Genomic DNA, 12,582 nt, shown 5'->3' on the forward strand with positions numbered 1-12,582 from the left:
TGTAGGGATACTTGTGTCATGTCGATGCCTGTGTTTTGTGAAAGGAATTGAGACTGAACCGTTCATTTCCCAAAGCTCACCAAAAAAACCCGACTTTAGAAAAAAGAACTCGTTACCTTTTAAACACATAAATGACTACTGTATTGCAGCTCTTTTTCTGTAGAATATATACTACAAAGCTCATAATACCTAAATTATTGCTCAAACAATAATGGAGTAAACCTAGACCCCATGTTCATGGGGGAAGAAGGCCCTCGAGCAGCAGAACTGACGTCCCCCCCAGAAAGAAGTATCTGGATGTAAGGACCAATATAGGGTTTTATCTACTACAAGCCGTAGGCCTCATCTCACTGCAAACCCCCAGGACAGTGATGCATAAGGACAGACATGAACAAGTGAAAGGGATCCGCCTCCATAAGGATCTTCCCTTCTTCTCTCATAGTGTGAGCTGCTTAACTACGCTATATAAGCTACTGCAACCAATGGACCATGGTATTCTTCTTGGAGCAGAGTGAAGCCACACCACAAGCCGGTGGCAGGATTCCTCCAGGATTGCTATGTAAGGACATTTCATGAAGAAATTACTAGATGAAGATCTCCTGTCTAAATTATACAAGACAATCATCCCTCTCACCTTAAAAACTATAACAGCCACCTTAAACCAAAGGGCATTGTTTGGATCCTTTGAATCCAAATTTCTTCCTTCCCACAGGGAGGAAGGGTGGGGAAAGTATTGGGATCTGTTGCCTCCATGGTACAAAACTAAGACCTTTAAAACATTTTCATGACAGGGTGTGAAAGAGACATGGAGTCCTTCCATCCCACTGGTTAGGACACTCACTTGGTATATGGAAGATTAAGGTCCAAGGCCTTGTACCAAAATCAGACAAAGCAAGTGCTTATTAAATATTCACTGGGCCAGAGTAACAGAGAATTTGGCAGTGCAGGGACCTGAACAGAGGTCTCCAACATCTCAAGTGAGCATTTAACCACTTTAACTATCGGCTGTTTTGGGTGCTCTTCCTTCCTCCAAAGATTCCATCGTGGGCCAGAGAAACCTCTTCCAAATCATATTGTTTCCAGAAAATGTTCTGGTTTTGAAAAATTGGCATTTTCCAGGGGGAAGGGAGAGGAAGGAGGGAGACATTATCTTGAAACATTCCCCAGAAACTCTAATCCAAATGTTTTTGCTAAACTCATTTCTTTGTTACTAACTGCTGCCAAATGATCTTTTTCTTATAGCCTCTTCCCACTAAGAACACAGAAACAGTGGGGAGAAGACGACTGCTGTTTTTGCAGCTGAAGCTACTGAACTTCTCACTGTACTTTATGACAAAGAACATGTTACATTTTTCAGTTTTGGACTACAAAGTCAACACGTCTGGTTGATAATGAGGTAACAAAGTGACTGTTGCTTCCTGTACGATTACTGTATAGCTGTGTCTTACTTAGCAGCAGAGAAAAGAGAAAATAAGCATGATAGGAAATCAGTGCCTCCCTCCCTAGTTTTAATCTCAGCTCTGTCTTCAACAACTTCTAAGCTCTAGGTCTCCATTTTCCAAAATGTAAACTAGATGCTAACACATATGCAGTGCTTTACACATATATTTTGATAATGTTTATATGGCATTTTGAGCACATGCACCATGTTAAAAAAATTTAAAACACAGATTTCCCATGCAATTTTTAGATAAATTGGGAACTTCTTATCTATAGATGTACAATTTTAAATGTACAACATATGTATCGAACAGGCTGGGTTTTGCATGGCTATTGTATTTATTCTGAAGTAAAAACAAAGCCTTACGGATCTAGCAACCTGACTGGCTGGCAGAGACCTTCCCAGTAGCAGAGGTGGCTGGCTCACAGGAAACAATCTCCCCAGCCAGAAGACAAATAAAAACAATATATCATGTAATACTGGCGTAAGGAATTAAATAAACAAGATTAGATCAGATGTGCCAGCAAAATGCATCTTCTAAGAAAACAAGCAGCATACTTTTAGTTAGTCTCTGTATCTGCAATAAAGTCTAAGTATCATTCTGTATAATTCAATATCAGAAATATTATCCATGACTAATAAAGCTATATATTTGTATGTTCATCTGTACTTCTGGGTTGGAAAAAAAATCCATTTTCACATACCTGGGTCTGATATCTGTGACAAATCATACTTAGTTGGGAACCCCCCTTTACTCCACCAATAAATCACATGGGCTTCCACAGCAATAAACATGCAGTTAAGTAATATTCAATACAAGGGTACCAACATCTGGACCCATACATACACACGCAAATATATACACACATGCATGCACACATGCGCGCGCACACACACACACAAAAGGAGAACTTTAAAAAATGGACTTACTTTGCATTTCCAGCCATTTGTTGGCACTGAGTCCATAACTGGTTGTAGACAGAAAGTATGGTAACCTTTGTCACACGTATCACACACAAGCATCTTGTTGTCTTCCCCAGAATGTCTAAGAAACATGCCAACAGTGATACTTAAAACACAAATCAGTTTAAGCAAGCCGTACTGAAAGCACTCTCTAGAGAACATTCTAAATCCCAAATGAAAATAGTTAGACACAAATGTCCCTTTACCTAACAGCAAAAAGAGATGGGCAAAGACTCTTAAATCCACTTTTTAAAAAACTAAATACAAGTTTGCCTTATTTACAAACTAGTTGAGCGTCACAACATTGTTATTTCTGGAAATCAGGCTGCCTTCATTAATGTATCTGGATATCTATTTAGGAGTCTAATCCACAGGTTTGAAATTTTTAAACAAAACACGCCTTAAAGATCATTCCATGAGGGTTAATCACCTCACTTTTGAAACATTCTGTCTTAGATATCTGAAAAGGCTTTGTCACATTATTTACTCCACAGAACAAATGGCTCCATTGTCTTTTCCCAAAAAAGAAAAGTTGCTAGCTATCAGGCCCCTCAAAAAAAAAAAAAAATGCAGTGCCAAGCCAGGAAGGATGCATGAAAATACAAATAATCATTAAGAGAAAAGATTCCAGTTTCAAGATCCTTGCATCATCCCTACAACGAACCACTGGATAATGTAAATTATCAGAACGTCACCAGCTTTATTGATAATTTACACCATCATAAAATTAGCCCAATAATTTTTAAAATTCAAAAAAGGTCTGGAAGAACTTTTTAAGATTTAATAAGCAGAGACTGTGAGCAAAGGTACCACAAAGACTTGGTTTTCATGAGGAAAGGTGATTTAATTGGAACTTGACTAAATATCATACAAAACATTAGAAAAATATACTACTTCATTAATGGGAAACACATTATCAAAGCACTATCCTTTGATCTTGCAGAAATACATCACCTTATCCTCAACAATATAACATGCCAAGTATAAAAATATCAGACTTTAATAACTATTCCATTAACTGTTGGGGAGAGGAGGTGTTAGCAAGCATTGCAACTATGCTGTGCAATTCTGGTAGGGCTCTTTGAGAATATGCCCCAATATAAACCTTTGGTTGTGGCCATCTTCTGTAGCCTGCCTGTGGTGGGGCAACAACTCTCTTTGAAATGTTGATATTTGAAGACTACCAGGTAAAAAGTGGAGATCTTAGTAAAAACACAGCATTGGTGGTGCCCTTTACCTCATGTACTGGCTATGATAGGCATCAATGAAGTAATTCTTCATTCTCAGATTGCCCTTCTTTATAGCCATAAAAAACTCAGTAGTAACCTTTTTCATTTCTCACTAAGTGCTTTATTTGTTCTCTTATGAGAACAATGGTACAAGAATATCCTAGTTCTCCAAGTGAACACGGGTGATACCTCTGACAACAACTGGTTTATAAGGTTTCAAATACTTGTCTGGTTCATCAGTGACCACTGTTGACTTGTCATCACGTTGAAGTTACTTAAGTAAGCCACAAATTTGTTTTAGTGATGACTCATTGGTTTACGCCCTCTGCAAAATATTGTGAAATAGAAGAAACTGTCTTGTGCAATGAACGCTTGGCAGCTGGTGGTATGATGCCTCACATACATGGGTTCTACTTCTGATAAAAACTCAGAAGTTTTGTGATTGCATCAGTGATTTAGGTTGATGATGTATGGTAACCAAATGTAGTTGGAGAAGCAACCCCTATTTTTAGGGGGAAAACACAGTTTAAAGCACATAGTTTATTAATAGCATTTGTTTAAAAAACAGCACACACAATATCACCTCCCTTTCGCACTTACTTGCAATTCTGGCACACTTTGCAATCAGGACACTGCCAACCTGCTCTTTTTAAAGGTGTTACTTGTATATCCAGGCACATCCCATGGTAATGCTGGCCACAGGTAGTACAAAAAAATTGATCCAAGAGGTCTCCAGGGCTGTCACACACTGCACAATTTGCTTCTTCCTTTGCTATAATTTAAACACAAGGTTTTTCAATTATTTCATTAAAAATGTTTTCCTAACTACAGACAGAAAGTCAACTTTTCTGTACCTTCAGAGATCACACACCAAACATTTTTAAATGATCAATCAAGTTCTTTTCAAGAATCATATGCCAGTCAATGAACTACAGCAAGCTATGAAAAAATCCTAAAGTTTAAGGAACTGAAACTTAATTTCCCTAATGAACATATATTTAAATGTTTTCTGAAATCTGTTAACTACTCTTAACACAGTAAAATGTATACACATTTCCAGTCTGCAAAAAAGAAATCTCACCAAAACAGATTCACTTTTCTCTTCCCATTGCAATCAAAAGACACTTAAAGCCTAGTCTACTCTGTAGAGACAAGATCCAAAACAGTCTTAGCATTATGTATTTTTCAGTCTTTTGATGTCTTATGAAAGTGGCATTATACTTTTTTCACTACAGCAAGTTCAGTACTTTTAAATGGTTTTTAGTGATTTAATCCTATACAGTAGTATACATCTAGTACATGAGACTGGATAGGCACCTGGCTGGGGTCTTATGACCCTTCCCACCCCCAGTGCTCATTCCTGCCCATGGCAGGGGGTCGGACTAGATGATCTGTCTAGGTCCCTTCCCACTCATTGATTCTATGATTCTAGTTAGTAGAATGTCAAGATTCTCCATCTAATTATCCCAGTAAAAACGCTTTGGCCATGTCCACACATGGAGGCACGTGTGCTTGCGGCAGCTCATATAGCAGCAAACACAAATTTGTGCTGGAGATTTGTGCCTCAGCACATGTGCTCAAACATGCACTTTGGTGTGGGGCAAATTGTGCCACTTGCAACAAATTGACCCTACCCAGTTCCTCCTGGATCTTCAGCTAGGGGGAGCTACACGTGGGGGCCAACACCTGTACTGGCCCCACAAGTATAAAAGCTGCTCTGGCAAGCAGCTCAGGACTACTTGCCATCAGGAGTTTGAGGCCTGGCCAGTTGATATATGGGGACACTAGCCCCCTGTGCCAACTGGACTGCTACTGCAGCCCTCACCTAGAGTAGCCCCTGCACTCTCTACCCACTGCAGAAGTCTGGCAGCAGGGGCTGCTGCCTGGCTGTGACCTGCTGCCACCTGCGACAGCATCTGGCTCCTTGGACCTACAGCCTCATGCCTGTGCACCTGCCAGACCTGGACGGGGATGGGACAGCCTCCTGGGCTCTGGTGCGGGCACTACACCAGAGCCACTGGCACTTCTGGGCCAGCTGCCAGTGGGCCATGACTGTACAGTTGGCTTTTGTGTTGCATTGCTGCCATGTGTGCCCCTGCCCTGCCATCTGGGCAGCCATCGCGTGAAAGATGTACTCATTGTGGTGGCCTGCTCGGTCCCTGGTGCCAGCCCTGGGCAGGCACTCTGCCCAAGTCCCGCCACCTGCCTCACTAGCAGGAATTCTTGTGTTCCCTGTTTAAAAATTGCAGAAAGAGTAAAAAACCCCAAATTACCCCAAAATCTGTGTTCTTCCACTATTAAAATGAAACACCACTATGTGAGTGTGAGCGTGAGAGACAGAGAGATCAGTTGGGCAATGTTTTATTGATATATTTACAATTTTAAAGCAATTTGGAAACTCTTCATCATTATAATAAAATAAATTTTAAATATCTATAAGCTTTGTTGTTTGCTTTTGGATTTATTATAGAAAAATCAGAGCTCCTGTTGCCCTCTTCACTAACCAGGGTATGACATCTTAGAATGTCCTGTAGCCACAGCTCCCACCAGCAGGTCCCATCCTGTCTGGTGGCTGGGCATGCAGGCTGAGAGATGTGGGGGGATGTGGAGTTTATGGGAGTGGGGAGGGAAGGGGTATGTGGGGGATAGGTATGGGGTTCTTGTGTGGGTGTGTGGGGAAGCTTGATAGGGGGGTGGCCCACCACATCCTCCCCCTGCACCACACAGCCCCTGGTGCTGGCAGCAGCAGCCAGCAGGGTGGTCATGGCCTGCTGCAGGTGCAGCCCAATGGCAGTACAGTGTCACCTGAGACCAGGGGACTGCACATGGTGAATGGAGCCAACCCAGCCCACCTACCCTCTCATCACAAGACTAGGTCGGCCCACCCACCCTCTCTTCATACAAGTCTAGGTCACTTCCTGCTGCCATCTGGGCCCCCCAGCACTGCATGCAGGGGCTGCATGCCATCAGGCCGGGCACGTCTGGCACAGCCCTATGGTGCATGACTCCCATGTGCAGTGCCAGGAGCCCCAAGTGAAAGCAGGAACTGACCCAGTCTTGTCTGATGATGCACACCAGCAGGTCAGGCTGGCTCCATTTGCCATGTGCAGCCCCTGGGTCTCAGGTGGCATTGCACCCCTGCAGGGCTGTGCCTGCAGTGAGCCATGAGCACCCCAATGGCCTGGCTGGCTGCTTCTGCTAGTGCCAGGGGCTGTGCACCAAAAGGTGGTGGTGGAGGTAGCATGTAACAGCCCCACTCCAACCTCACATCCCCCCACAAACCCCCCACCCCCATGTCTCTGCTTACCAGGGACAGAGCCTGTGTCTGAGCTGCTGCCGCCAGCTGTGCCCCACTTCCTTCAGCACACTGAGGCAGTGTGCTGGAGCAGCAGGGGCACGCAGGCATAGAGATGCTCTGCCCAGGTGCTAGAGCATCTCCTTGGAGGATGCAGCCTCTGGTTGCTTCTGAGCACTCTCCAGGAGCATGCTCTGTGCCACTTTTGTCCTGGGTGTTTTCTCTTGCCCTGGTTACAAGAATGTACCAGGTCATGCTCCAAAAAAATTACCCAAATTTGGCGAAGTTTTTGCAGGAAAATCATTTGTATATGCTTAGAAGAGATATATTGCAGTTTGGCAGCTAAACTGTCTAAAGACTACATCTGCATTTTGCCTAATGCATTTCCTCAGTTTTTACGTGTGAACTGGTCTGTGTGCGCACACTACCTTGCATAGTGACTGAGCATGCTTCATCTCCAGGCTGTAAAGCCTCAGCAGGACTTTCCCTGTAACTGCTCCTCTTAGATGCTGGGAGCTACTGTGGTGTTAAGCAACAGACTATAGAGAACAGAAACTGTTGCTCCTCTCCTGGGCCCAGCAGAGTGGAGGCGGAGAAAGGGCTATGGAGTAGGAGTGGCAGGGGGAGGCAACCTCGATTCTAGCACAGGGGCGGGCAATTAGTTTGGCTGGAGGCCGCTTAGAGAGTTTTAGTAAGCTGTCAATGGCTGCACAAGAAGCCCTGCCCCTTGACAGTTGTCCCCCCACCCCAGTCACCATATTGGGACCAGAAGTCCTGCCTCCTTAACCCTGACCTTTGACACTGGATGTTCCTCTTCTTGGGCCCCATGCTCTTTTTTTTGGGGGGGGGGGGGGGGGTTGCCGTGTTACAACCATAAAAAACGAATCACACACTAAAAGTCAAACACCTACTATACCTTACTTTAATTTTAATACAAATAATATTTTTGTCATGATTTGTGTTTGCATAGTATATATAAGGATTGTATAATAACGCAAAAATAGTCTTACTCTTGTATATTGTGGGGGGGAGTGTAGGGTGGGAGGTGTGGCTGTGTGTTGGGGGGCATAGGGTATGTTGGGGTGTGTGTATGTTGGTGGGGGAAGTGAGGACAGGGTGTGGGTATGTGATGTTCATGGGGATGTGCAAGGTAGGGTGGGAGTATGGAGACCCTCCACACGTGCAGCCCCCCATGGCACGCAGCCCCCACTGCCAGCAGCAGTAACAGGTGCGGGGGGGGGAAGCCCCCTCAGGGCACTTGTGTATGGCACAGGCACTGGTGCCCAGTGGGGTTGGGCTCTGGCCAGCATGCCTCCAGCTCCCACAGTTGCACCAGGGAAAAACCTGTGCTCGACTCCACAGTTTCCAGGGACCTGCACAACAGGCGAAGGGGAAGACAGTCAGCTCCAAAGTGGGGCTTCCCTCGGTGCACGTGTAGGAGCAGCAGACCTGCGGTGCAGACCCCTCACGATAGAAATGGCTGCACTCCTCACCCCCCGCACGCATCACTGGGCGGATCCATGCTCTGCAGGATGCCAGCACTTTCACCTGTCACAAGCACCCTGAGCACCCCCCCCACTTGCAGCTGCTGCTGGCAACAGGGACTGTGCACATGTGGGGGAATGTGTGGGGCGTCCCCACACCCCCCACTCCCCCTTCATACCCATACCCTGCCCAGCTGAGCTCTGTGCTCCCACCACTCCCACAGGCATGGGCTCTGTGCTACTTTCCACACTTCTGCTCAGCTGCAGCTCCACCACCCATGCCCCCGCTGCTTCTGTACCTGCTGCCCGGAGTGAGCTGGACCCCTGGGAAACCAAGCAGGTTCCCATGTGGGTGGCTGCAGAAGTAGCAGCAGCAGCTGTGCCCAGAAGCTGGGTGCTGGGGAGGGGTGGGCTCTTGCACCCATGAGTGTGGGAGCGACGTGCAATTTGTGTATGTGGGGGGTGCAAATGCGTGGGCACCTCACTTCCACCCTTGTGGGTGGAAGGGGTGGATGGGGCACAATTCATTGGTTGACACCACAGGCTGAATGAAAGTGCCTGGAAATCTGGCTCATGGGCAATATTTTGCCTGCCCAGGTTCTAGCATCTTCTAATTTGAGTGCTTGCCTTGGCAACCTTAATAATGTTCTTTTAAAATGTACTTTGAATACATACGTATGTGCATACACACATATATGGGGAAGGAGGGAGGTAGACAGAACTGATTTTCCTTCTCAAGTTAATTAGCTTACAATTTTGGAGCATGTACAACATTTCCTAAAGTACCTACACTATTTGGCCTGTTGGACTTTGCATCCTAGAGCAACTGATTTCATTGTGCAACGGTTGACTTGTTTCAAGATCTGAACACATATTCATGCTTCCTCAAAGGGCTAAACTTACCACACTGAATTTGTGAGAGTGGGCAATAACTGTCTCATACTCCCACAGGGAGAGAGAAAAAAAATCACAAGACAGTTTAAAAGTACAGTATAATCTGCTTAAAAGATCTCAGATTTTGGGGCGGGGGGGAAGAGGAAAGGAGGGATTCTCGTTCACCTGCAATTGCCACAAGCAACTGGGGAAGAATTCTGAAGCGTCTCAGCACAAAAAGCAATGAGATATATCCCTAGGCATGTACAGGGACGTAGAGAAACACTTGAAGCATGGTGCTGCAGGAATGCCCCCACTCATATGAGACTGATATGATAACTTGAGTGGTAAAACCTGGGTGTCAGTCCCCCATGTTATCTTGCAAGTGAGAAACATACCATGAAGATTATGCTTCCAAGCTGGGTAGATGATCATAGCAAAAAGGATGCATACAACATAGCCAAGAGAAGCACACAGAAGAAGATTCTAGCTGAACAACATGGGAATTGGCATATCAGGGAGAATGAACGGAGTTTGTGTGCACAGCCTAAAACTAGCAGTATTTTATAGTCTCGTTCTTAAAGAAAGTGAGCAAAGAATGTGAATGTGCACCAAGATAACACAGACAAGCTTGAATACAGATTAAAAGAAGATTGTTATTCGACTACAAGGCAAAAGAATTGCAGTTATCTAGACAGGAGACAATGGAGGACACAGACAGAGATAAATGCATGAATAGATGGAGTTGGATATTGTTATGCTGAACAGTTTGAATAGCACCATCTTAGGCAGACAGTGCTGACACCATGGAGTAAAGACAGCTCCTTGTGAGCACAGGAGAAAATTTAGATGGGATTACAGGGCATCAGAGGACAATGCCATGGGGTGGTAGAATAAGAAAGCCACACACTAATTTTCTACAATGTCAAGCAAAATATAGCAAGCACTGCTGGAATAAGGAACGTGTTTATACAATGACTTGAGATTTCCAAGTGGGGAACAATGTTTTTCCTGGTGTGCAGGGGGCGATCGTTACTATAGCTTCTGTCTAAGCACTTGACATAGAGGTGGAGATGAAGTGGAGCTGCCCTTTGCATGGAGGATTCACAAGAAGAACGCTGCCAAGCTTAAAACACTAAGCAAACCTGGCATTTTAGAAGGGAGGGATCTCAGAAAAGGGAGAGATAAGTCTCAGGGCTTTCACTATTTTTAAAGATCTGTACCACAAGCACTTCAAAAATAAAACTTGCGCTCCTTGCTTTTGTCCCAGGTGTTAAATTAGAAGGACAAAGCTCACAGCTGTGGAGCTCTGGGAAAGCAGTGGGGCGACCTTAGGAGATCTCAGACACCAATTACAAGGTTACGGGTTCATTAGCAATATCCCGAATCCCAAGAGAGAGTGTCTGAGTCTAGAAGCATGCCCTAGGGCCTTGCAGCTAGAAACTGCCGTTGGCTCTGCCTCTCTCTCTAAACTCCACTGGGCTGTCATAGTGTAGCGCCACACTGGCATGTCTACCTTCCTAGTTAGCACAAATTTTAGCAACATTAAAAAAACCCCAACCCAACCTTGGTTGCTTATATTTAAAAAAAATGGACCCAATTTCTAAAATGTAATTATAAATTTACAAAATTACTACATTACAAAGGAATAGCCATAACCTTCCTGTTCCCTGTTAACTATTGACTCAGTCTGGGCTAGGTACTAAGAACTGTAGCCCAATAATCTCCTTATTTTTAGTATAAATGAAAATGTCCTTGAGTGGAAAAATTGTTACCATTCCCTTATGTGACGCAGGTATGAATTTATTGATATACACAATCATGTCATTCTACTGTTTAAATAACACAACATGCTGTTTCTGATTTTCTTACTTACATCTTTCAGGAGCCTGGTCAATATGGTCTGGACAAAGGAGGGAGAAATTACTGAAATCCTGAAAGGTGCCTGCTCCAGCAGCACAGGGGTAATGGTACATCAGGGTACATATCTCTTCACAGCATTTGATAGTGGCTCCAAGGTGCTTACAATATGCACATCGCTGCAAAACAGACATGCAAGTCTTTTTAATATAAAAGCAAATACAAAAATTACAGTTCAGGGTGGAAACTGTTTTATTGCACAAATGAGAAAACTCATTGTTAAGGAAGCTGAAGCAATGCAAATGGGCCTAGTCATGTAAGCAACTTACGATCACGTATTACCCAACAGTTCTCCCTTTGGCAGGGGTGGCTCACAGCACTGCATTTGGTACTTTGTCCTAGTCTTTAAGGCTGCAGACAGACTTGACATCTGAAACATTTCCAAGTGTAACAGCTTTGGAAATGTTTAAAAAAATGTAGTTTCAGCTACTGGACAGATATACAGTCCTTATTGTGCCACACTGGCTAAAACTGCCACAACTGCATGAAGCAGTATGTTTTCCTGCTATGGGGCGCTACAGGGGGCTGCAGTGATTTCACTATAGGGGTGGAGGGTGGAACAGACTGTGCCACGGCCCCTGAACCGACCGTGTATCTTAGGTCTGCAGCTCTGTTCCTCCACATCCCCATGGTGGCAAGCGCCCCCCTGCTGCTTTCCTAGGCTGTATTTCTGCTTTCCTAGGCTGCGTCCAGACAAGCACAGCCATGCAGTATGTGGCGCTGCAGACACATTTGCAGTGCCACATACCACACAGTCTGGTATTCTCCACACTGCAAAGGCACATGGCCTGATTGTGTACTACACTGGGTTTTTTTCCTGCCATTTTTGACCCCTGGATATCCAGGGGTTAAAAAAACAAAAAAAGTGTGAAGAAAAAAAAACCTGGAGCAACACACGCTCAGCCAGCACATGCTGCTGAAAAGCGGAGCCAGCCCACCCAGAGTTGTGCTCCGCTGCCAGACAGGCTCTGTGTGCCAGAATCCCCATGGCTGCAGCCCCGGGAAGCCCCCAGGATCCCAGGTAGGCCTGCTAGGGCTAGCACAGCGCTGTCCCCAACCTCCCCTACCCCACCCCATCTGGGGCAACTTGCTGCACGCCGAAGTGTCCATGGCATGGGCATTCCCCAGGGACAAGAACATGCGCTGCTGCTACTTGTCCCTAGGGAACCAAACATACATGCACATCTGGATGTGTCCCTAGAATGTCATGCCCACCAGATCCAGGAGAGCAGAAGCAGAGACAGGTGGGGACTGGGGGCTGCAGAGACAGAATCCCGGCTCTGGTGGCAGGGAGGCATTGGGGTCTCTTGTATCCAGCAGCTTGCAGGGGAGGGAAGGGGGTGCGGGACAGGATAAAAGCACCCCGAAATAGTGAAG

At 45.2% G+C, this 12,582-nt stretch overlaps 1 protein-coding gene across 2 annotated transcripts in view; it reads right to left on the minus strand.

The window, feature by feature from the left end:
- KMT2C (lysine methyltransferase 2C) overlaps positions 1–12,582 on the minus strand; it is a 287,322-nt gene that overhangs the window by 134,913 nt on the left and 139,827 nt on the right. For both annotated transcript variants that reach the window (XM_019530420.1, XM_019530412.1), the window contains exons 7-9: positions 11,162–11,324; positions 4,234–4,405; positions 2,372–2,486 (exon numbers count right to left, since the gene is read on the minus strand). In XM_019530420.1, coding sequence (XP_019385965.1) covers positions 2,372–2,486; positions 4,234–4,405; positions 11,162–11,324 — 450 coding nt within the window. The remainder of the gene's footprint in view (positions 1–2,371; positions 2,487–4,233; positions 4,406–11,161; positions 11,325–12,582) is intronic.

Source organism: Crocodylus porosus, unplaced genomic scaffold (genome assembly GCF_001723895.1).
Source record: "Crocodylus porosus isolate Cpor-Errol unplaced genomic scaffold, CroPor_comp1, whole genome shotgun sequence".
In the NCBI taxonomy this organism is placed as follows: domain Eukaryota; kingdom Metazoa; phylum Chordata; order Crocodylia; family Crocodylidae; genus Crocodylus; species Crocodylus porosus.